This window comes from Amblyomma mixtum, chromosome 1, assembly GCF_055824585.1.
Source record: "Amblyomma mixtum isolate Tamu chromosome 1, ASM5582458v1, whole genome shotgun sequence".
NCBI classification, from domain to species: domain Eukaryota; kingdom Metazoa; phylum Arthropoda; class Arachnida; order Ixodida; family Ixodidae; genus Amblyomma; species Amblyomma mixtum.
In genome coordinates this window covers 146,484,054-146,509,708 of record NC_143012.1, presented here as the reverse complement: position 1 = coordinate 146,509,708, position 25,655 = coordinate 146,484,054, and the positions used below count along the sequence as shown (strand labels likewise).

Here is a 25,655-nt window from a genome sequence, read left to right as displayed (position 1 = left end):
AGACGTTTGTACATGTGGCAGCTAAACACTAGGTGTTCGGTTGCGGCAATAGCATAGTGCTCTCATGCAGTGGCCAGCGAAGCTGGCCTTTTCAGGCCGCCGCGGTTTGGAAACCTAGCTGCGGTAATATTTCTTTTATTTCTGCCGGTATCTTAGAGGTATCAAGGATCAGAGGTAGAGGATTCAGAGACCCATGGGCTTTGCAGGATTGCTAGTGAAGCACTGCTTTCGCACCTCTGCTCCTGATTTGTGAGGTGGCTGGGAGGACACAGCGTTAGTTTTACTACTCTGCGGGTAATTGAGGTGAAGGGTACGTCTAACGGCGGAGGCATTCTGAGACTGCAGGAGGCTGCAGCGTGGAAGGTATACCGGTGGTAATGCGGCTTGTTTGAAAGCCGATCCAGCGACTCTTTCTATCGCAACTGAACTAACAGTCGCTCCCGTTGTGCCGTCGCACCTGTGGACACTACTGGTACTTTGCCGTGGGGAGATCAGGTTACGGACACATGTCTGTCACCGCTGGTATCGGAACTGTGCTGCTCAAAAAATTTGAGGGTGCACACTCGCTGCAACAGCCAAATAATCGCAAAAACACGGCTATACCATAAAATATCGGTGCCCCGTTAAAAATTAATCTGCAACCAAGCATTCCATTAGATCAGGCGGAGAGCTTACGAAATATGAAAGAAAAATATTGTATTGATATTTATTGGCGAATGTATGTAACCTCTGGAAGACCTGCGAAAAGCTGTTTGAATTACGTATTTTTCGATCCCTAATGCCTCGACGACGTTGTTAAGCACTTAAAATATATTATTACATCGATACGGATTATAACCAGGAAAGCTTTTCGCGCGTTGCCATGAGTATTCGATAAAAATACGGCAGGCTTCATCTAACGAAGGCAGTATTCTTCCAATGAATGAGAAATGCAGACTGCTCGGTCAACCACCTGGTGCTCCCTAGTTGCTACGCGTATACCGCAGCCTTTGTCTGTGCCATCACTTTATTGCACTTGTGAGGGGCGAGACAACGAATGGAAGCTTCTAGAAGGATCCCCTTCAGCTGCGTAGCTTCCCCTACCTGCGAGCGTCAGTGTTTTCTCGTAGGGCCCGGAGGACAGGCCTGCAATTGTTGGCGGATCGGAATCAGCGCCAGAGGAAAGCCACCCGAGAAGCCATGGCCGAAACGACAGTGCACACACGTTTTCCACCCGAAGTTCTGTCGCTACGCCAAAAAACTATCGTAAACAACGGCATACACACCTTATACCCGGTGAGTGCAGCGTCAAAACCGTCTTCGTGGCTTTTAATTTTTGCACGACGTAATAGGCGCGCTTATTTCACGAGAACAATGCAGGGCGCGTTTGTCCGGTATCCCACGGGAGATGAAAAAAACGTCACTGAAGGCAGCTTTGTCCTGTTTCACAAGAGTTGAGAAATATCTTCGGTTCGCAGTTTGAGATCGAAAATTAGAAGCATGATTCAGTGCGAAAGCTCGTTATGCAGATGTGACCAGCATATGACCTTCGCAGTGATCTGTTTCAGTCACCTGGTGCCATCTTTCCACGCCGTGATCATCATTTCAAAGTTAAACGCGTAAACTGTCATTCATCGTCTTATGCCAATTCATTCATTCCCCGTACTATCACTGAACGGAATAGTTTGCCATCAGTCATCGCCACAGAAACTGACAATAAAAAATTCCGAGAGCTTTTTCGCTGTGACGGAAATGTGTAAATGTTTACCGTTTTTGTTAGTGTTCATTTTTACTTTGTGTAATGCCTTATGTTTTAATTAACGTTTTTTGCTACACTCATTTGTTACAATGTATCGCGATTACTTATATGATTGTATCCCCCCCCCCCTCCCTATGTAATGCCCTCTTCTGAAGGGCCTTTAGGGGTAACTTGAATAAATAAGTAAATAAATTTGCACACGCACATCGCGGTCTGGACCGAATGGACTAAAATTGGTAAGAAAAGAATGAGCGGTCTGACGGAGATGACCTAATCGCAATGAAATTTGAGAACGATCTCACTACTAGGATATGCAAACCAGAGATGATGCAGCCTGATTTTGGAAGGCGATGTGAACACCACCAGTTTAAACTTCAGGAATGCGTGCTAAAGACGGCACATCGTTCCCGTTACTGATTTGTGCCCGCGTGTATTTTTTCCGCGTTAATCATGCGTTGAGAACTTGGAATCATGCTGTCCCTGGTGCCTCAGGCCCGGCGCTGAAGCAAAATGCCGAACTGCGTTCTAAGAAGAGGGTGGGCACTGGCATGGCCAACTTCATTGGCAGCAGAGGGACCCACCCTATCAAAATCGGCTAACCCGGAATTGCCAGTCAGTGCTTTAGTGCCCCCTTCATCTTTTACTTGCCTTTTCCGCCTCCACCTTGGTTGCACGAGCAAATGAATTTTCGCGCCTGCGTCGGTGCATCTCTGTTGGTGGGGCACAAAATGTAGAGTCGTGCTTTGCCCCTCCTTGGGCTGCATGCATTGCTAGCTCCTCAAGTCCATATGATTCGTTTCGATGTCGGCGGCACATAAATTGCAACTTGACTACGCAGAAGTTTTCGACCTTGGCCACACAACGAGCTGTTTAGTTTAGCTCCAAGCGCTTCGATACCGGTTTCTCTCCAGCCTCTGAGCAAGAACTGAAAGAGCTCAGCGCGATACGTACGGCAGCAGGGAAAGGATAGTGTAAAATGTTCACTCTCGCATGCTCCTGGGGCCAAACGCTGCTCGTCAGGTCACTTTGTCGAACTACGATGTCGTCAGTTGCAAAGTGACAAATAAACGGCCAATTTACTTGGGTAAACAAGGTGCCCTTCCACAATATATATGTACCCCTCGGGTAGGTTACTTTTGAAGATTTTGCACAGAGTGTAAGTCGAAGCTGACACGACGCGGTTTCTGTTTTTTCACTTTGCTGTATGATGATGATGAAAAGCCTTTATTTAATAAAAGAGGTGAGGCTTTCTTAAAGAGCCCCGCAATGGGTGGAGTCCCTATTCCGGGACCCCATTGGTCGAAGCCGCCAGCTTAGCCCTCTTGACCAAAGCCTTTAGGGCCTGAAGGTCCGAGCAGCCAAGCAGGGCCGCCTCCCATTCCTCTCTGGTAGGGTTGGGGTGGGGGGAGAGAGCTGAGTTGCGCTGGCAAGCCCAAACCATGTGGTAGGTGTCAGCCACCTCGCCACAGTGTTTGCACCTGCCAGTGAACGCGGGATCGAAATGTTTTAATACTGCCGGGCACAGCATTGTATTAGTGAATAGTCTAAGTAGAACGCGTTCGTTTGCTTTCCCCAGTCCCTTTGCAGGGGCTGGGTACACGCTGTGCCTATCCTTATAATAAGATGTTATGTCTTTGAACGAGAGTAAAGAGCCACCTTCAGGTTTCAGGTGCTCAGGAGCCAATGGGAACGCCCGGTGAATGAGTGCTCGGGCCGCCGCGTCTGCAGCTTCGTTTCCTGCTAGGCCCTGATGGCCCGGAGTCCAAACTATGCAGCGGGGAGTAGGATCGGTGTCTCGGCTGCAGTTCCTTAGTATTCGTTCAGCTAGTGGAGTTATCCAGCCAGTCTCATAATTTTTACACGCCGAACGCGAATCTGTTATGATGTGTTTTGATTTGGTATCAGAAGCAGCTAGGGCGATAGCAACCTCTTCAGCTTGTGTTGTGCCTGGGGCTTGAAAGGACAGACCATCCACCTGTAATTCTTGATGTATGACCGCGGCAGTGTACCACCCCCCGTGGGTCGGCCCGGCTACATCTACGTAGTAGACACCTTGCTTGTTGCCATAGTGGCGCGCTAAGGCTTCCGCCCTAGCCTGGCGACGACCACTATGGTCTTCCTTATCCATCTTAGTGGGGAGGGGTCGAACTCTGACGGCGCGTCTCCAGAGTTCGGGCACTCGGACCCGCTCCTGAATGTGGAAATCGTGTTGGATGTGAAGCCGGGCTAGCAAGTCCCGGCCCGACTTCGTTTGGGCTAGCCTCGTGTATTGATTTGTGAGATGGACTTCCTTGAACTCCTGAAAGGTGTTCACGTACCACTCCCAATGCAAGAAGTCTCGCATTGGAGGTGGAGACAGGAAGGTCAAGTGCCCTCTTCATCATTTTACGGAGTATTACCTCAACTTTGTCTTCGTCGTGCTTCCGCAAGTGTAGATAAGGGACCGAATAGAGAATTCGGCTGATTACGAAAGCATGGGCCAGCCGAACTGCATCCTTGCTTCGCAAACCCCCTCTCTTATTGGAGACGCGACGGACCATACGGCCCACCTGGTCTCCAATTTTGCGGACCTTGTGCAATGTTGTGTCTACTCTTCTTTGGCTATTGATGAAGAGTCCGAGTATTCGAATTTCTTTGGCCTCATGAATGGGGCCACTTGTTAAGGAGAGATGTATTTTGGTATTGTCCTTAGGTGATGCCCTAAGGTGTACAAATTCAGATTTGCTGGGTGCGCATTGGAGACCACAGTGCCCTGCGTAGCGATCCACTACGTGAGCGGCTGTTTGCAGGCATTCCTCCATGCGCCCTAAGTTTCCCTCTGTGGCCCAGATCGTGATATCATCGGCATACAGCGCATGCCGTATGCCGTCAATACCCTGCAACTGGTCCGGGAGATGGAGCATCGCCAAATTAAAGAGTAGGGGGGACAGCGCCGCGCTTTGTGGTGTCCCCCGCGTACCCATTTGATACGGACCGTATTCTGCCTCTTGGATTTTGATTAATGCTGTTCGATGGGTGAGAAAGTCTTTGATATAGTTGAAAGTGTTGCGGCCACAGTGGGTCTCACTGAGGTGTGTCAGTATGACGCTGTGTTTGATATTGTCGAAGGCTCCTTTCAAGTCTAAGGCAAGGACGACCTTGTCATTATGTGGATGTTCAACTGGTTGTATTATGTCTCTGTTGAGTTGGAGGAGTATGTCCTGTGCCGACTTATGTGGGCGAAAGCCGAACATAGTGTCTGGAAACGTATTCCGTTGTTCCAAGTATTCGGAGAGCCTATCCCGCACCATTGTCTCCATTAGCTTGCCCACACACGAGGTGAGCGAGATAGGCCTCAAGTTGTCTGTGTTGATTTCCTTTCCCGCCTTGGGGATGAAGGTTACTAGAGATGTTTTCCAGTCTAGAGGGAGCGGGGTTTCGCCCTTCCATATAGTGTTGATGTATTCCAGAAGGGCCTCATACGCCTGGTCAGGGAGATTGGCCAGAAGCTTGACTGTGACCTTGTCCCGTCCAGGCGCAGTGCCCCTTCTCATTTTAGCCAGGGCTGCCTTGAGGTGAAAGAGTTGGAACGGTTCGTCTAACTCAGGATTATCTGCCTGCGTAAAGATACTCCTGACCACAAGGGTCCTGTTTGCAGCAGAGATACTTGTCCCTGAGTGTGTCTGCGAGTTGTGTTGTGCTGCCCTTGAAATTATGAAGTGCTCGTTGTAAGTGGCGATGTGTTTCGCCCCGGGTCTGCGCGGGGTCTATAAGGCTGCGGAAAAGCCTCCAAGTGTTCTTCCCGGACATCTGCCTAGCAGCCGTGTTACAGCGATCTATCCAGTTGGCGTCAGCAAGTTTTGAGGCATACTGAGCTGCTTTGTGAGTGAGATCTAGGATGCGCTTCTTGAGTGCTCTGTTATGTTTCTGTCTTTTCCAACGTTTCGTGAGACTGCGGCGGGCTTCCCAGATGTGGAGTAGATGGTTGTCCACCGCTGGGCAGTCCTCCGTGGTTTGTATCTGTGTTTCGTGTTTCTTGAGTGTTGTCATAAGTGTTTGGGCCCACTGCTCGTATCCATCTTTAACCAGGCTGGTTGTGGGCAGGGACTTTCTGAAAGCCTGCCAGTCTGGGAGTCGAGCCTGTGTGAGTGGCCTTTTGAGAGGCCGCGTGTGAATTAGTGTGTTAATGATGCAGTGGTCACTGCCTAGCGTGTCTTATGTATTGTTCCATTCCACGTGTTGGATGTGTTTGAAAAGTGTGAGATCAGGACACGTGTCCCGAGTCACAGAGTTTCCCATTCGTGTGGGATGTGCTGGGTCGGTCTGGAGGGTGATGCCTAGCGTAGAGATAAGCTCCGCTAGCTTTCTACCTCGAGCCTCCCCCTTTTTGTAGCCCCATAATTGGTTGGGGGCATTGAAATCGCCCACAATCAATAATGGGTCCCGACCCGCTATCTTCAGTGCCCGGCTGAAGATATCTGAAAAAGTAATATGTTTTAGCTTTGGCGGACAGTATATATTCAGTATGTGTACAGGGAGGTCAGAGCGTCGCAGGGGTAACACGGTGACCATAGTGTACGAGTATGTTATATCTATGTCGAGGTCTACCTCCTGTGCTGTGTATGACGTATGTACAAGGATACAGGTGGATGGGTCCCGCTGAAATGTGTTATATCCAGAAATTTTTGCTGAAGCCCCAGGTTCTTGAAGCGCGACGATGGCGGCAAGAAATTCTAATGTGTCTAGGTAAAGGCGTAGGTGTGCTCGTTTCGCGTGGTCGCGAAAACCTCTACAATTCCATTGTATTACGCCCAAAGGTTCCTGTTTTGTTTTATGAGGTGTCCGTTTACTGCCCTGAGCCATGATGAAGGCTGGAGGCTGACTGGCTCACCCCACTCACTGCATTGGTGTTCTGCACCGTAGCGAGGAGGTTATCCTCATTCTCTTCCTCAATAGCGTCGCGGCAAATTTTGGATGGGCGGCCTACTTCCTTTACGGGTCCTGCGCGCCTAAATAATTTTGGGCTAGTCTGTATCCAGGCTTTAATGTTTTGGGTGACTTGCTGAGTAATGGACACAGTTAGTTGCTGAGTTATGGTTGTTACCAGCTGCTGCATTTGTGTTTGGATAATTTGTGTAATAATCGCTGGTAGTTGGGCCATGTGATCGGCCACATTTTTCTCAATATCCGTCATGCGGCTTTCCATATTTTCAGTGAGCGGAGCACTTGACGGAGCGACGCTCGAGCACGCAGACGCCGGTTCACCAGCGTCCTCCATTGTTTCAGAGACAGGTGGCTCTGCCCTAGCGTTTTGTAATGCGTTGACTTGGGATTGTAGCTGCGCGTTCTGTTTTTTGAGAAACGCTAGCTCTTTTCTCAGCTCAAGTTCGAGAGGGGAAGGGGAGGGAGAGGAAATACAGGCGACACCCGCCCAGTTGCTTACCTTTGATGTTGAGGGTGGGTTGTTGCCAAGGGGGGGGGGAAATCCCCGGCTTGGAAAGCTGGCGGCTTGGCCCCGGTCCCGGATTTTGCCTTTTTAGAAGCTGGAGGTGGTTGGTTTCCGCTTCCTTGTTGCCCGGCAGTTTTGTCGGACTTTCCCGTCTTGTTCATAGGCGACTTGCCCGGCTTGCTTGGTTGACCCGCTTGTTGCTGCTGGGCTAGCGGTCTCGATCGTTGGAGACGCCGAAACTTGATCTTGCAATCCGCGGAGCCAGTCAAATGGGCCTGCCCGCAGACCATGCAGCATGGGGTGCAGTCATGTTCTTTTAAACCCTGCTCGGAGGCTCCTACGTTATTCCCGCAAAATCCACATCTTCCGATGTCCGGGTGTGGGCAGTTGTCGACCCGGTGGCCGATGGTCCCGCAGCGGTAGCATGCAGGGATCGTCCGTTTATATTCTCGCACAAGTGTGCACTCACAACTGTAATGCACGTAGCGGGGCACCTTGCGGCCCACAAAGGTGAGCACCGCCACATTTGTGTTTCCCAGTTTGCGCACAAAGGCTATCTCACCTCCGCGCCACTGCACCTTATTCTTGAGGGTAGCCGTCGTCTCATCAGCCCGCACACTGATCACACCCCGGCACACCTCACCATTAAGCTTCACGTGACCCCGAAATGGATGGGAGTCCGCTCCGGTCTTGAGGTCAAAGTCTTTAGTCAACTTATTTGCTGCGTCGATGTTTTGAGTTCCACAAACCACGAGGTTCTGGGTCCAGACTGGCCATATGCTGAGCGCGGCGCCAGCGTCTCCTCCCACATACTGGGCAATAGCCGCTCCCAACTCGCCGTGCCGGAAAATCGCCTTAAGGTCCATGGTTTTTCTTGGCTTGAGAACTACAATGATGTCTTCGGAGTTCATTTTCGGCGTCTCTTGCGGACGCCAAAGAGCAGTCTTGTTATACAGCGGCAGCGAAGCGCGATCGCTGCCGGGTGCCTGTGTTGATTTGAGCGACGCTATCGATGCGCCGCCCTTGGATGTCTTGGGACGCTGGGCCCGCTTGCGCATTGAAATCAGCGTAAAAAGGCCTTCATCTTCGATGGGCGGAGAGTTGTCTTCAGGCTGTTGGATGTCGATTTCAGTCCAAGCCATTGCAGTTGGATCATAGCCGCGTTGGGTAGTGGTCGCCATAATGCGGTGGCTTCGGGGAAGTTCCCGCGCCTACGGAATCGAGGCTAACCTTCGGCAGGTTTAGCGTTCCGCGGCGTGGCGATGATGAAAAATTGCCATAAAACAGCCAATTTTGGGCCTACCTGCTCAGGACCAGTACTGGCAGGTTCCTCTCGATGTTGGGAAGGTGATAGTAGCGATTTCGGTGGGGTCACACGAAAAGTTCCACGGTTCCTGGGGAAAATAACAGGAGCCGATACACCGCACCTCTGGTCACACCACGCGCTCGCAGCGCCCCTCACTTTGCTGTAGCTGCCGCGAAACACATCATCACCGGCTCGCGAGGGGCCTGTCGGAACTATGAGCTGGAACGAGCTCCCCCCCTTGCCTGGCGCATACTGCAATATAGCTGCCGATGCGAAGATCCAACTATACGTAACCTGATTTGGGCCCCCGGCCACCAGGGACCACGGGGAAACGAACAGGCCGATTAGGCGGCCGGCGCACTCTCTCCCCGGGCTATCTCCCTGCCCTTGGAAGCCTACTCCTAATCAGACAATCTGGCCCTTACATTCAAACAAATCATCGATTACTACAAGGAGGAGCACCGGCGCTACCCGGCCCCTTGTAAGGGACTGGATCGCGCTGACGAGCGCCTCCTCAACAAAATTCTCACTAACATTGTACTGTGCCCGGCGATGCTTAAACATTTAAACACATCATTTGATGGCGCGTGCCAGTTCTGTGTGGAGGTGGCTTACATCTTCCACATGGTTTGGGCATGTCAATCAAATCCATCTATCCCCCCCCCCCCCCCCCCCAACTCCAACCCCAGCAGAGAGGACTGGGAGGCGGCCCTGCTCAGCTGTCAAAACATAGAGACCCAAAAGGCCTTGGTTCAAAGGACGCGGGCGTCGTTGCTTGCAAATGGGGCCCCTGAATAGGGACTCCAGCTAGTATTGTGAGGGGAAAGGGCGAATGGGACCGTACACCAATCACCTCTCTGTAAAAATTTAGTAGACAGCAAATGTTTTTCACCACCACCACCGCGAAAACTGTTTTCACCTTCACCAGGACACCCCCGAGCTTCTCCAGGCCACCTAACAGCTTTTTCGCCAGTAGCCCACCTAGTGCTAGCGCACGAAAACGAAAGACAGATTACCTCTCTCCACTTTGCCACCCGCAACACGTCGCCTGTCACCCTGTCTTCATCATCCGCCTCCCATTTGCATTTGGGGCTGTGTTTCTGTCTATAAACTTTGTTTTAGTGCGCGTTTGTGTCCCCATGACATAGTGGTCGATGGACACTTGAAAAACTCATTTCATCTCCGCTCTTTTTCCTTTTTCCCCTCCCCAAGCGTAGGGTAGCCTACTGGGCATCGCCTGGTTAACCTCCCTGCCTTCCCGTCCATTTCTCTTTCTCTCTCTGAAAGTTTTAGGGGGAACTGTTCTGTATTTTACCACCTTCCAACCGTGGCAGGTGGAGGCTTTACCGCAGCCCATGATGCCTTTTTGCTAGTGACCCACTTACTGCTACCGCTAGAAAAGTAGAGATTCCCTCTCTCCACTTTGCCACCTTCCAACCGTGGCAGGGGGAGGATTCACCACAGCCCATGATGCCTTTTCCTTAGTGCCCCAGCTAGTGCTAGCGTACGAAAAGTACATTTCCTCTCTCCACTTTGCCACCCGCAACACGTCACCTGTCAGCCTCTCTTTGTTGCTCATTCAGCCGGAAAGACGAGGTCACAATCCGATGCCTCGGGGTTGGTCTGATGACCGCCGGAACACTTCCACCTTTACCGGTGGCGTCCTGCATGGGTATTAGAAAATCCTACTCGCCGAGACGGAACGCAAACACTACTTTCCAAATTGGAAAAACAGCGCAATCAAAGACGAGACACAAGAGAAGGACAAATCACCAGCGCTGTCCTTCTCTTGTGTCTCGTCTTTGATTGCGCTGTTTTTCCAATTCGTAAAACATGTACCAACCAGCCCGTATTTGCCCTCTTCTGGACTACTTTCCAGATGCTGCAACGCTGGTCTCTCCGACGGGAGTCTTCTGTGCCGTCGTCGCGTTTTAGGGCGTTTCTGCAGGCCGCTGAATACCTCTGTGTGGGCCGGTGCTTTGCTCCCACGACTCCTTCAGCGGGAGGGAGCCAGCGCGTTGCACCTCGGAGAGGAAGCACCCAGGTGCTTTCATAGGCCCTCTCGTCCCGTGCAGGGCCCGAAGAACTTCCCTGGAGGAATCGCTGAGGTGGAGGACTTGGGCAACGGCTCTTGTAGCGACCTCTGGATCCACAGTTGAAGCAGAGGGGCCGTGTCTCCTCTTCGAATGCTTCGTGGTGAGGGCCGCGCACCGGCTCTGCCCGGCTTGGACAGGAGCGTGGATGTTGAGCTGGTGTGCGCAGAGCTTTGGTGCACCATGGCGCAGGTCGATCGGGCCTGGACTGGTTCCCTGGTGCGTTCATGTCGGCTAGTAGGGCGCATACGTTTGCTTGGCCGGTCCGACGCCCATACGCCTTTTGGGTCAATTGCCAGAGGTATCGGAAAAAGAGTTGCTCGGGCCAGCGCAGGACCGCCTGGTGGTGGTGGTGGTGGTGGTGGTGAAAACATTTATTTCGAATGAACTGGAGGTATGTTTGGATCAGCCCGTAAGGGACCGATCCTTACAAACACTAGGTGGAGGTCCCTAGTATGGGACCCCAGTGGCGGTTGCCGCCGCCCGGGCGCGCCCGACTAAGGCTTGTTGGGCCTGTAAGTCGTGGCAGCCGAGCAGGGTCGCCTCCCAGTCCTCCCGGGTTGGGTTGGGGATGGGGGGAATAGCGGGGTTGGAGGGGCAGGCCCACACCATGTGATAGGTGTCAGAAGACACTGCACTACAGTGTGGGCAGCTGCCGCTAAAGGAGGGGTCAAAATGTTTTAGCGCTGCCGGGCACAGCAAAGTATTGGTGAGAAGGCGGAGAAGGAGCCGCTCATCCGCCTTCTTCAGGCCTTTACATGGGCTAGGGTAAAGGCGATGACAATTTTGATAATATGTTGTAATATCTTTGAATGTATAGACCGGATTAAAATCGGGTTCCTGATCGGATGGGGAGGAGAAAACAGCCCGGTGAGAGAGCGCGCGGGCGGCTGCGTCTGCTGCCTCGTTTCCTACCAACCCCTGATGAGCAGGGGCCCATATGAGGTAACGGTGTGCGGGGTCCGTATCCCGTATGCAATTTTGATATATTCGATAGGCTAGGAAGGGAGTGCAGCCTTGTTCGACGTTCCGACAGGCCCCTCGCGAGTCGGTGATTATGTATTTTGAATTGGAATGTGAGGCCGCGAGAGCAATCGCGACCTCTTCTGCTTGTGTTGCACTGCGAGCTCTAAAAGTTAGGCCGTTAACTGTGTTGCTGTTGTGAACTACCGCGGCCGTGTACCATCCCCCATGGTGAGGGCCGGAGGCGTCCACGTAGTATACCCCTGTTTTGTTGCCATAATATCGGGCTAGCGCTTCCGCTCGTGCCAGGCGCCGACCATTATGGTCTTCATGTGACATGTTTGCTGGAAGAGGCCGCACGTGGAGGGCACGTCTCCACAGTTCCGGGATGCGAAACCTGTCTTCCATTGGAGGGGTGTGTTGGATATGGAGTCGAGCAAGAAGGCGGCGACCCGACTCCGTTAGCGACAAGCGCGTGTACTGGTTTGTAAGGTGCGCCTCCCGGAGCTCCCGGAAAGTATTCACCACCCCAAGAGCCATAAGCCGGCTGTTTGAAGTAGTGATAGGGAGGTCAAGGGCACGTTTAACAATTTTGCGAAGGATGACCTCAAGGGCGTCCTCCTCTTGTTTCCGTAGGTGGAGATAAGGAGTCGAATAGAGAATTCGACTAGTTACGAAGGCGTTTGCCAGCCGCAAGGCATCCTTACTTCGTAACCCACCGCGTTTGTTGGAAACCCGGCGGACCATGCGGCCCACCTGGTCCCCCACCTTACGGAGTTTGGCCAATGTAGTGTCTGACCGCCTGTGTTTGTGGATGTAGAGTCCGAGTACCCGTATCTCATCACTTTCGCGTATGGGACCACTCTCAAGAGAGAGAGATATTTTAGTTGTGCACTTCTGTGAGGGGCGGAGGTGCACAAATTCCGATTTTTGAGGGGAACATTGAAGACCGCAGCGGCGGGCGTAGCGGTCTACTATCGTCGCCGCTGTTTGCAGGCTGGTTTCAATGTCTCCTGTGCTGCCCTGCGTGGCCCACAGAGTGATGTCATCAGCGTACAGGGCGTGCTGCACGCCGGCGACACCACTCAGCTGGGCCGGCAGGTGCATCATGGCCAGATTGAAGAGCAGCGGGGAAAGTACCGCGCCTTGAGGGGTTCCCCGCGTGCCGAGTAGGTAAGGACCATGGTCTCTATCTTGAATTCGAATGTAGGATTGACGATCCATTAAAAATTGGCTTATGTATTGGAATGTGTTGAGGCCACAGTCGGTGTGACTTAGGTTAGTGAGTATGATCTCATGTGTTACATTGTCAAATGCCCCTTTAAGATCCAAGGCGAGTACTACCCGGTCATTATGGGGGCATTCGAGGGGGTCAAGGACTTCCCGATTGACCAGGCGCAAGAAGTTTCCTGGCATGTCTAGGCCGCAGGCAGTTGCTGTTAGCTCAGATCCGCTGTGATGACCGCCTGGATGGCAGCTGCTTGTCCGGCGAGGTCATCCAAAGAGCTGAAGGTGCGGCCGCGAAGGTAGGCCTAGCGACGGGGATGGCACTGGTGCACAGCTCGCGTCACCTCTTCAGCATAATATGCAGTCGGTCTGCACGCTCATGTAGTTTTTGAATGATGAAATGCACGGAAGCAAACTAATGCGCCCGAGTGCTTGTCCCCAGCTCTTCCTTTGATCGGACTGGGGAATCAGGCCGCAGGAACTTCGCTCGCAGGCGTTGTTCGAAATCTGTTTGGTCGGTAAAAGACTGACCTCGCCGCCATCGCGGTGAGGACCCTTTCAGAGCGACAGGCAGAATCCTATTCAGAAGGACGTCGTCGGAGATGTTTTCAGCGCTAGTATAATGCGACAGTTGCTGCAAAAAGCCCGCCACGGCCTTGCTATAGATGTGTCCTTCATATACTGGCACCGGCAGATATAATTTCAGGGCTCTTTGTGTAGGCTTCGGCGCGAGATGCTCCTATTTGGCCTGCTGGCTTTCTATCGCCCGAAGTATCGCTCGCAGGAGGTCGTACAAATGGCGACGCGAGTAAGTTGTACGTTACGACGTGGCTCTAGCACATACGGCGAGACGGGGTGCTTTCAAGGTGTCGTGCAAGTAGCAGAACTCGCGGAGCCAACTAAGGCTCGTAAAAATCACATTGGGCGCCAGTGAGGGAAACTTTTCCTTCCAGAGGATTCGCGAGCCCAGGTATTTCTCAAGGAGTAACACCACAAGAACAGGTAACACCGTTTATTGTGGTCTTGCTGAACGGCAGAAAAAAACTTGGAAAGAACTGCAGTCTACTGCACTGGAGAAATGCGAGAGCGTTTGCGTTTGAACGTTAGCAACTTTCTTTCGCAACTCATCGTTGCCTGACATCAGTACACATCCCCAACACACTTTACCGTCGTACATACCACATAGCGTTACCTTCGTGTCCATCTAACACGACTGCACCTACGACCCTTCGTTTCTGGGTGAAACAAGAGGTTCAGCGTTGCGGTCTAACATGGGCGTTTTTCGCAGCCTATGAAGTCCAATTAAAAAAATCACGTCATAGGGTTCGCAGTCAGGTTGAGTGGCCGCAAGGCAACGTACACTGTTGGAATTTAAAACAAAACCCTTCGTTAGCGTCCTTTGCAGCACATCCCAGAGTAAAATCACATCCTCGCAGCTGAGAAAACAGTGCTCAATGGTTTCAGGTTCATTGCACAGGCGATAGTTAACAAAAGATACAAAATGTTCTTCTGGTGGTGTCACGTTTGAACAGGGAGAGCTTCAGTGTGTAATCTATAAAAAACTTTTTTTTGGTGAAAAGTGGAAGCGGCGTCTTGTACACGCACTTTACCGCATCATTAGCCATGAAGCCAAAGTACAGGATCGATACAATGGCGGCGGAAAGAGCACACCGAAATATATCTTCACAGTCTATTACGCGAAACAGAATATAAGTACTCGTTAGAATATCGAACTGTCAAAAACTTCACAGATGCACGAACTTCCTGCACAAAGCTATTGTAAAGAGGGGCGCTCAGTAAAATTTGAAGAAACCACTAATTTTGGAAAGAGGGTCATGAATTTAAAGTGCAAGAATATTCTAATGATAGCATGGGAAAAATCGCGAAAAAAAGAAGAAACAGACCACTAACTGTCTAACCAAGCCCAATCCACCTGCGCCAACTGGCCTGAAAAGATTATCACCTCGCATCGGCTCCAAACTGAATGTTCAAAGCCGCAAAAATTCGATGAAAACGCTGTATATAATTTCTAGCGCAGTGCAAGACATGAAGTACATAATACATTTTTGGTGCCAGAAAGGTGCTGCGGGATTTGGCAGGACCAAAAATGGAAAAGCCGTGTGGGACAAAGCTGCAGTTCAGGAACGTTTATGATAAAAGAGATTTTCTACCGGGCTGGTTTCCGCTGTTGATACGGTGTCTATCGTTGCTGCCCCTTTAGTTGTGTTGTCTTCTATCAACCTGGTAAAGTGCAGCCACTTGCTGAGGTGTCTGTAAATAATCTGTATATGGGCCCTTCCTGTACATACATAACATAACCTCGTATACAAAATACCATGTCGCATAAAGATACCTCGTGGCATATGCGTTGCGTGCCCCCCTGGCACGCAGAGTGCGTGGTTTCGAACCCCAGTGCCGGCAAACTTATTTCTTTGAATGAGGTCACGTGAGAGGTACCATGAACTTCCTATGGACATATTCTTCGGACAACTTCCAGTGACGGATTATCCTTCGCATGAGGCATATAATTCTTTCGCGTTAATAAACAAAAAAATTGGCTGAGGCTTAGCTAAGGTTAAGCCTAGTCAGATGCGAAGCATATTGATGGCTAGGCTTGGTAATACATGGCTTTCCTTGGTTGAATACTTGGTCATTTTAATACAGCCACTAGAAGTGTAGCAAGGATTGCCGTGACAGCTATATACGGGATCATCGGTGAATTCAATGCAGAGTGTACAACCGCTGCCCCAGCACCGGCTACAACAGCTTTCGCTTCTCGTTCAAATCAGCCCTGCTTCTAGGCGGCATCCCAACACCTGGCCGCCTCGTAAGTGCCCGGAGAGTTGTTGTTGTGTTGTTGTGACTGAGAGAAGGATGAAGAGGAAATTGCACGGGCCTGCTACTGGCTCGAGCCAAGCCACCACCGCTGCCACGTGCAGATAGAGGAGAGTTAAAAGATCAAAGGAAAGAGAAAAAGGAAAGGAAAGACGCGCGTCGCAGCAACAACTGCGTCCGCCGGAGCGGACGCTGCTCAAAAAGAAGCGGCCGAAGCCGCGCTCGCCGAAGCGAGAACGCCCGGAGAGCGAGGCAAGCTCAGCTTTATACCGCCGCTGTAGCGTCACGTGGTCAGCTGCAGCGCCTCTGATGTGGAGCCTCCACCGCCGCGGCCGACCGCGCGAGCCGGCAGCCCATCTCTCCTCTGCTGTGACGTCATGTTGTCACGTGGTCAGCCGCCGCGCCTCTGATGTGGAGCCTCCACCGCCGCGGCCGACCGCGCGAGCCGGCAGCCCATCTCTCCTCTGCTGTGACGTCATGTTGTCACGTGGAGTCACGTGGTCACGCTAAAGGTCAATGGTAGCTCCACCGCCGCGCTCGACGAGCTGTAGTGTAGCTCTAGTAATATGCTTCGCATAAAAATGCAGTCGCACCGATTTCCAAGTAGAGGGGCAGCGCTGACACAAGCTGAACAACTCGGTAGCGTCCGAGCTCCGCAACGGAGGGACGGCCCTAAAAGCTACACTCGGATTAAACAAGACGCTCCAAAAAACTACGTGACGACAATCCCGCCTCGGCACTACACAACTCGCAAGGCCACTCACGACAGGTAGTGCTGCAACACTGCCGACAGCCCGAAATGGCCGGGAAGGGAGGGTGCCCGAACCACGAAGTGCGCGGGCTGATCTCCCTGTGCGCTGCTTTTATCTAGCCGCTCTCCAGGTGCACGCTCACTGCGCTTCCGGCGAAGCACTTGCCAGACATGCGCGGTGGTATTGCACTCGGATGCACTCGTTTGTACCCGAAAGACGGCAGATGACGTGCACTCGGCGGGCTTTGCTTGTTGCGCTTAGCAGTGGGGCGCCGTGGGCCCCAAAGCACATACGAAGTGATATAGTTTTTAAGAAATTACATGATGTTGCTAGCGCTCAATGACTAAATTCATTGTTTCTTTCTAGCTTGGACAAGACCGCAATGCTCATTACGCCCCCTTCACCGCATACGAAGGCTTCATCGCTCGTGTTTTCGGTTACGTCCGGAATTTTAACGGAAAGTGAGTGCTGTGATTTTTGCTCGGTTTTTATTCTCTCCCTGTGTTGCAGCTTGCAAAGTAGTGCGCTGCTTCTAAGAGCGCAGAATGAGCAGCGATGCTGTTTCTGGTTTTGAACCGTATTCTGCCTTCTCGTACTCTCGCCCACACTCCTGTCCAGAGCGCTCGGGTGGAGCTCTCGCATATATGACAGTAGGTGCTCCCTGGCAGGCCGGGTATAGCTTTTAAATACGATCCATCCGAATTGGCATACTTGATGAAGTCTTGTTTCGAACCGCCAGTCACTTGTGAGTGACACCAGTGTACTTTCTGGTGCGCCGTTCGTGAGCTCCAGACATATATGTGCTCGAGTGTTCATGGCTGTTGAAAGCGGAAGCCAGAGGAGCGTACAAACGCGCCGCGCTTGGTTTGCTCTCTTCGCAGTAGAGGGATTTAATGAGTCGCCTGAAGAGTAAGCGGAGTAATAGGGACGCCACGTGCCACCTTGTTTACCGCGTGGCGAGAGCTGCCCTCAGCCATTTTAAAAACTGCGCGAAAAAGGCGAGGCGACAAGACGAGGCACAAACACACCACATCTCCTCTTGTCGTCCCGTTTTCTTTTCGCAGTTTTAAAATGACTGAACTCAACAACCAACTAGCCCAAATGCACGCCTTACTTCAGAGCTGCGTACTGGACGCCGGTATTTTAGGAGATTCTGGGCGCTTCAGTGGCGTATGTGGCTAACGCTAGAGTAAGCCGAATGCGCTCATTTGGCTGCCCGTTGTAGAAAGTTTTCGTTTGTATCGCTCGCGTTTCGGAAGCCCTGTTACTGGAAAAGAGAGAATGGAAAAGGCACCTAACGCCTGAAAAAGGCGTGAGCCGCAATATGAACATGACACAAGGCTCGTAATAACTCGGACATGTGTAAGCGGAGCATGCGAGCACTGTAAGAAGTCCAACTGAGTCACACACAGCCGGGCGCGGAGCAAACGGAAATGCAGGCCCGCAGGGGGCATCTGTTGAAGCACATGTTTGTGTCTTCATGTTCGTGCCCACACCACGGGCCCGAGCACCTGCGCTTAGCCGTGCGTGGCTTAGTCGAGTCCGGGGCAAAGGAGATCCTGCTGGTTGAGCCAACGCCGAGTGTTCGTACCTTTAAAGGGACACTGAGGAGAAATTGAAGTTGGCTTGTATCGACAGAATACCAGCTCCTGATTACAAAAACGCCACTCATACTGACAACAAATCTCTTGTAACGTAGAAAAGAGCGAGAACCAAAATACAGGTATCGCCGCCACAGGCCAAACTCGCAAGTACAAGCGTGGTGACGTCATAGGACAAAACAGTGTTGCTAGAACCAATGGTTCTAGCAACACTAAAACACGGGAGGCCATGAATCACTGAGGCGCAGCCAATGCTTGCGCAAATCTCCTTGACGTCTCAGATGGCGCCACGCACCCGGCAGCTACGCGCGCGCCTGCAGCACCGGGACTAGTCAGCGCCTGCTCACCGGCGGTAGGCGGGCTCCCGGTATTCCGCTAACGGTAACAAGGTACATGGTATGCTAAAGGTGTCTATTTGCTAGAACTTCGTTGATGACTTCGAGAACGGGTGCATCGTAACGCTGGCAAAACGCCGGTGCAAACGTAAACGAAGCGACGGTTGCGACGGCCGCAATAGCCGATAGATGCCTTCAACGTGCAGCCGGCGGTAGCTTTCTTTTTCGGCTGTTGCCAGGCCGCACTGCTGGCCGTCAGAAATCACGGAGTCTGCGTTACGTCATGTTAACGTCATGTTTCACGTCACTTAGTCCTGTGTCGTCATAAGAGAATCCCAAGTTTGAATCAGAGCGGCGAGAAAAACTTTTTCAACTTCGAATCCAAATTTGTTTGGAATAAATGCATCTTTCGCTGCCGGCCAAGTGGCAACAAAGCCATGAAATGCCGAAATATCGAATTTTGCTTAAAAAAAATGTTAATAGAGCTCTCCTCACTGTCCCTTTAAGACCTCTCGCTCGGGGCAACGCGCCACTATGGCCACAGCTGCCTGTAGACGCCACCTCTGGCCGGACCGAATAGGGGGAAATCGGCAGTCTCCTTTTCATGACCTCCTCTCCACCTTTCACTTTCCAGTCTTTTATCTCAACAATTTCCTGTCATAATGGTGGTTCAACAGCGCAAACATACACAGACCAAGAAAGAGACAGACACACACACCAGCGCTGGTGTGTGTGTGTCTTGTCTCTTTCTTGGTCTGCGTGTGTTTGCGCTGTTGAACCACCATTATGAGTCTACACCAACTAGCCCAATCTGCAGTTCTTCTACAGTTAATTTCCTGTCTCCTGCCACCTTCTTGGTTTTTCCTTTTTCCTGGCGGCCAGGGTTGACCTGGTCTGGAGTAACTACCATCAGTTGCTTCTATTTGTTTATGGTTAGGTGTCCTGCTGGTGTGGGCAGCACTTGCTTGCAGGTTCCTGTCCCGTCCCCTAGTTGACTTCGTGGTGAGTGGCTGGTACCGTGAATTTTTTCTGGCTCTCCCTTTCCAAAAATGATCGCTGACTCAAAAGAGGGCCGAACGAAGCCGCACACTTCTTTTACAAAAGAAAGGTAAGATTTCCCGAATACGACGTCATCCGTAGCGAAGTACAAGGAAAGTAAAGAGGGATTCTATCCCCTTCCTTATATCAAAGTGCTTGACAGATGCCTTGGGCAAGGTACCGAAACGGGTTAGTGGCGTCTTTCTGCCCCAACTGCGTGCCACTGTGCAGTACCAGAGGTGCCCACCTGCCCTCATTTTCACCTTTCCTCCCTCACCTAACATTAAATCCATTCCCCTCCCTGACCCTCGCCGTGATTTTGAAAAATTATCCGGGCTTCCCTCACCTTCACCTCGCTCTCATCCTCACATTCTCGACCATCCCTCATGCTCACTAATAGTTGCTTCAGAACTTGAGTTATTTTTGCTAGTCGGCAACTTCTGGCGACATTACTGAGTAATAAACGCAAGACAAGCCGTCAGGGCAATATTGGACGAGAGGCTAGATGCTTATATTGACGCCGGTGCTCGGGCAGACGGAAGCGCCTTTCAAGAAGAGGAGGAAGTGTGTGTGTGAAAGTGATCTGGAAGCGCACGTCTGGGCTACGCCGCTGGGCAAATTTGGGCAAGTCGGTATCGATCCATAACATAACAGTAGCGCAGTACCAGGACGACGGACAAAAGGGGAGAGAAGGGGGTGCGTGTTCTCTCCCCTTTTGGCCTTCGTCACTCTTATGTTATGGATCAATCATATGGTTACCAGGCCACACGGAACACGCAGGAGGGAATGATACGCCCGCCGGCCAGCCCCAGCTCTCTGGCGGTGGCCGACGGAGGGGGCTGCATTTGGACCGTTTTCCCCCCAAAATCGGGTGGCCGGTGCCGCCGGGTCCTGCTCTACGTTTCCGTCGAGCGGCGGCGACGGAGCCCCGCCCCACGGAGAACGCACCAGTCACAGCGCGAGCTCGCTCACGTCACCCGCGGCTTGCTTGCTGCGACCAAGAGATGGCGCTGGTGAGCGTCGGCGGCGGCGATGCGCGGGTGATGATGATGAAAAGCCTTTATTTAATAAAGAGGTGAGGCTTTCTTAAAGAGCCCCGCAATGGGTGGAGTCCCTATTCCGGGACCCCATTGGCCGAAGCCGCCAGCTTAGCCCTCTTGACCAAAGCCTTTTGGGCCTGAAGGTCCGAGCAGCCAAGCAGGGCCGCCTCCCATTCCTCTCTGGTAGGGTTGGGGTGGGGGGAGAGAGCTGAGTTGCGCTGGCAAGCCCAAACCATGTGGTAGGTGTCAGCCACTTCGCCACAGTGTTTGCACCTGCCAGTGAACGCGGGATCGAAATGTTTTAATACTGCCGGGCACAGCATTGTATTAGTGAATAGTCTAAGTAGAACGCGTTCGTTTGCTTTCCCCAGTCCCTTTGCAGGGGCTGGGTACACGCGGTGCCTATCCTTATAATAAGATGTTATGTCTTTGAACGAGAGTAAAGAGCCACCTTCAGGTTTCAGGTGCTCAGGAGCCAATGGGAACGCCCGGTGAATGAGTGCTCGGGCCGCCGCGTCTGCAGCTTCGTTTCCTGCTAGGCCCTGATGGCCCGGAGTCCAAACTATGCAGCGGGGAGTAGGATCGGTGTCTCGGCTGCAGTTCCTTAGTATTCGTTCAGCTAGTGGAGTTATCCAGCCAGTCTCATAATTTTTACACGCCGAACGCGAATCAGTTATGATGTGTTTTGATTTGGTATCAGAAGCAGCTAGGGCGATAGCAACCTCTTCAGCTTGTGTTGTGCCTGGGGCTTGAAAGGACAGACCATCCACCTGTATTTCTTGATGTATGACCGCGGCAGTGTACCACCCCCCGTGGGTCGGCCCGGCTACATCTACGTAGTAGACACCTTGCTTGTTGCCATAGTGGCGCGCTAAGGCTTCCGCCCTAGCCTGGCGACGACCACTATGGTCTTCCTTATCCATCTTAGTGGGGAGGGGTCGAACTCTGACGGCGCGTCTCCAGAGTTCGGGCACTCGGACCCGCTCCTGAATGTGGAAATCGTGTTGGATGTGAAGCCGGGCTAGCAAGTCCCGGCCCGACTTCGTTTGGGCTAGCCTCGTGTATTGATTTGTGAGATGGGCTTCCTTGAGCTCCTGAAAGGTGTTCACCACTCCCAATGCAAGAAGTCTCGCATTGGAGGTGGAGACAGGAAGGTCAAGTGCCCTCTTCATCATTTTACGGAGTATTACCTCAACTTTGTCTTCGTCGTGCTTCCGCAAGTGTAGATAAGGGACCGAATAGAGAATTCGGCTGATTACGAAAGCATGGGCCAGCCGAACTGCATCCTTGCTTCGCAAACCCCCTCTCTTATTGGAGACGCGACGGACCATACGGCCCACCTGGTCTCCAATTTTGCGGACCTTGTGCAATGTTGTGTCTACTCTTCTTTGGCTATTGATGAAGAGTCCGAGTATTCGAATTTCTTTGGCCTCATGTATGGGGCCACTTGTTAAGGAGAGATGTATTTTGGTATTGTCCTTAGGTGATGCCCTAAGGTGTACAAATTCAGATTTGCTGGGTGCGCATTGGAGACCACAGTGCCCTGCGTAGCGATCCACTACGTGAGCGGCTGTTTGCAGGCATTCCTCCATGCGCCCTAAGTTTCCCTCTGTGGCCCAGATCGTGATATCATCGGCATACAGCGCATGCCGTATGCCGTCAATACCCTGCAACTGGTCCGGGAGATGGAGCATCGCCAAATTAAAGAGTAGGGGGGATAGCACCGCGCCTTGTAGTGTCCCCCGCGTACCCATTTGATAAGGACCGTATTCTGCCTCTTGGATTTTGATTAATGCTGTTCGATGGGTGAGAAAGTCTTTGATATAGTTGAAAGTGTTGCGGCCACAGTGGGTCTCACTGAGGTGTGTCAGTATGACGCTGTGTTTGATATTGTCGAAGGCTCCTTTCAAGTCTAAGGCAAGGACGACCTTGTCATTATGCGCGGGTGCGCGGGCAGGGAGAAAATACAAAAAGCCTGCTCATTTTTTAGAGCGCAGCTCTTTGGCGTCCGTTCCTGGGTTTCGCGTCGTCGTCGGCCTCGTAACCAGCTCCGCCCCCAATGTCACGCTTTTCAATTGGTCGAAATGCTCGTGACGTCACAGTGCGCGAATTTCAAATGGGGCCAATTGTACTTTGGCTAGTAACCATGCAACCAATCAAAGGGATCGTATAGTGATGCTGCAACTAAGTTGGACTGAGTTTAGTTAATTGCTTAGTTAATCAATTAGCCTAATTAATATAGAGGAGAATGAAGAGGTCAGAACAAAAAAGAAAGACGCGCGCCGCAGCGACAACAGAGTCCGCGGAAGGAGACGCTGCTGAAAAAAACAGATAAGTACGAAGCCGCGTTCCCTCCACCACCACGCACTTCCCCACTCAGTAAGACGTTGCTCGTTTCATATACGTTGTGTCGAACATCCTAGACAGTTCCAACAATTGACAGGTTAATGACAGAACACGATGGATAGAAATACAAGAATATAAATATGAAATAGCCTAATTAACCTTTATAGTTAGACCGCATAAATCAATAAAACCGAGAACGAAATTGGCCGAGTTGGGGAATCGAACCAGGGTCTCCGGAGTGCGATACGAGCACGCTAGCCACTCCGTAATGCCAGCTGAATGGTTTGGAATGAACAAAGGCGCGTCTAGCTAATACGGCGTCTTCGTTCACTCCCATCTTCCCCCTTTCCCTTACGGCGAGGTGCAGGTGTCCACCCAGATATGCGAGAGAGATACATTTCCTTTCCTCAAAAAATAAATTTACCGTCCAGCAAGGCGTACAGCCGAATTGGCGATGGCGTTCTGTGGACTCCCTGGCAGCGTTGCAAGACGCTGTCGCGTTCCACTCTTACAGGCGAAGCTTAACATGTTAACCACACATCAGTAACACACGCAGACAGCCAATGGACGCGTCATTCGCTGGCAGCACTTGATTCATCATTCACAACCACATTCTTAACGTACGCTCCCTTGCCGCACATGCCAAGGACGTACACCACGATCACATTCTGCGCCATTCCTCTGTACTTTGCTTTGCTGAATCCTGGATGGATCCCGAAGAGCCTCTCGAAATCATAGATTTCCTATACTGCTGTGGCGCTCGCAGAGACCACAACAGAGCGGCGGGAGTCGCTATCTACTTGCGCACAGGTCTCTCTGCAATACCAGTCGAAATGTTTGGCACGTCACATGAAGTTGGCGAACTGTGCGCCGCAAAGTTGCCCAACGGCTTGCTGGTAGTAGCTGCCTACTTCGCCCCTACCGCACTCACGAAAGACGTCGTGCACTTCCTGCAACTCGCATTAACCGTCCATCGATCCACACCGATGTTAGTAGTGGGGGACTTTAATGGTGACATAAAGACAAACAGCAATTTCCTAACACTTATGCGGGAGAACATCCCGTTCCTCTCGCTCGTAACGCGTCCCACGGCTGTGACAACCTCGCGAGGCACTTGTATAGATCTCGTCTTTGAGAATCAAGCATTGGTGTACCAAGTCGAACATATATCAGTCTATTTCTCCGACCACAAAGCTTCCTTCATGACTGTCAAGAACTGTTAGTGGAGTCTTTGTTAAAGGAATACGTGTGAAAAATAAAAAAAATTATGTGATAGCGCATACATGTGTTGCTCGATTTCTTTGCCTCAATCTATCGAAAAGGTGAAACAGTTTATTTGCTGCGCTCAAATTTCGCATTAGGAAGTAACGTAATCGTCGGTACTTTTTTTACTCTCCGTAGGGAGATGCACGCGCCTTGCTCCCCGAAAAGCGCCCGCTGTCGAGGAGCAGAGAGCGGATGACAGTTTTATGTCATATGGCAATATGCGAGGTGTTCGAGCCAAAACGGGTCTCCGAATGAGCATTGTGGTTGCACTAGGCGTGGGATATACGATAAATGATTGTTTTTTGGGTGTGGGGGGGGGGGGGGGGGGGACGCTCAAGTAGCACCACTGTTATGTATTTGAATTTCATGCGCTATCTTTTAGAGCTTTAAGAAAAAACTACTCGGACGATACCTTGTTGCGAACACTCTAGCCGGCCGTTTGTCAAAGTGATCTACAACTTTTAAATTGACACTTTTTTCAAGAAATCAGTCAAAAGAATGAAAATACAGCACCAAAACCTTTTCCAAGAGGACTTCCTGACGTCCATGTTTTTTTTTTTTTTTGGGGGGGGGGGGGGGAAGCAATCTTTTTTTTTTTTTTTGACGCGATATAGCCTTGACGTGTTTGTTGCCTGAATACCGCTAGCGGGAACGACTCACCGCGCGATACTTTGAAGCTGGAATATCTGGTGCGATATTACTTTGGGAAAACGGCACGGAAAACGTAGAGTGAATGACACAACACGGGAGGTGGCTAACAACTGAGGTTCACTCCACGCACAGAGAAATACAGAAAACGGCACGCCGGGTCAACACACTCGTTCACATTTAGCCCCGAAGGAAAAGCCTGTTCACAAACAGCGCCGACTGCAGCACTCCGCTTGCATGCTACAAGAAGATCGCCAACCCAAGACACCCCAAATCAGGAAAAGCCTGGGAGGTTGAAACGGTGGCTCAACATGTGGCTCCACAGTTCAGAGGCGAGCCATAAGGTAGAAAAAACCTTAAAAAAAAAAACGCGGCCCGTGGGCCATGGCGAACAGAGGGAGTTCGGGAGGGTAACGAAGTGGGGGACGAAAAGACTGTTGCCAGGTTTAAAGCGAAGTGAAGGGGATGGCTGATGCAAAGGGGAACCATCCAGGTGAAGAAAGGAGAAAGGGGCGAGAGGGGTAACTGCGGAGATAACGAAAAGAGCGGAAAAAACTAAATTCTGTTCGCCCGTTGCTAGCTGTTGAGGCCTTATTGTTTTTATTAGCCGTTTAAATTTTTTTGCTAGCTCAATTCTTGAATGGTTGTATAAAGACCAATCTCCCAAGCTATTGATAACAGAGTTCATTACCACCCTACATATGTTCAATTTCGTGCATATCGGCCTGAATACTGTGACTGCAGCACTCATTTCTGCAGCGGCTTTAAAAGTAGTTGCTATACTCATATATATTTGTTTTGGTGCTGTACACGTGGTGTTTCGTTGCAAAAATAGGGGAGTTGCGTAGAGTTAATAAGCTAACTTCAAACTTTGTCCACCGCTTGCGAGATCACATCGATTTTTTTCTGCGATAAGAGCCAAGCGAACCAAAGCGCAAGCAGACGGCAGACGGCAGACGACTTTCATCGCTACTTCGGGAATGTTTCTCGGACACCGCCGAGCAGCGTTTTTTTTTTCGCGCGGAAGAAAAAAAAAGGA

General features: G+C 51.4%; 2 protein-coding genes and 1 pseudogene across 2 annotated transcripts in view; 1 reads left to right on the top strand and 2 right to left on the bottom strand.

Annotated features, from left to right (window-relative positions):
- Positions 1–1,176: 1,176 nt before the first annotated feature.
- Positions 1,177–25,655, top strand: part of LOC149367864 (uncharacterized) — a 70,358-nt gene continuing 45,879 nt past the window's right edge. Inside the window, exons 1-2 of the mRNA XM_089567428.1 lie at positions 1,177–1,275; positions 16,709–16,803. Of these exons, the coding sequence (XP_089423554.1) occupies positions 1,180–1,275; positions 16,709–16,803 (191 nt within the window). The 5' untranslated portion in view covers positions 1,177–1,179. The remainder of the gene's footprint in view (positions 1,276–16,708; positions 16,804–25,655) is intronic.
- LOC149367866 (uncharacterized) lies at positions 7,142–8,613 on the bottom strand. Its single transcript, XM_089567427.1, has one exon. The coding sequence runs from the start codon at positions 8,345–8,347 to the stop codon at positions 7,157–7,159; it is 1,191 nt and encodes a 396-aa protein (XP_089423553.1). The 5' UTR covers positions 8,348–8,613; the 3' UTR covers positions 7,142–7,156.
- Positions 8,538–14,028, bottom strand: LOC149367865 (uncharacterized; annotated as a pseudogene).

Coding starts and splice junctions, on each gene's coding strand:
- LOC149367866 (XM_089567427.1), bottom strand. CDS start 8,347: ATGGCGACCACTACCCAACGCGGCTATGATCCAACTGCAATGGCTTGG.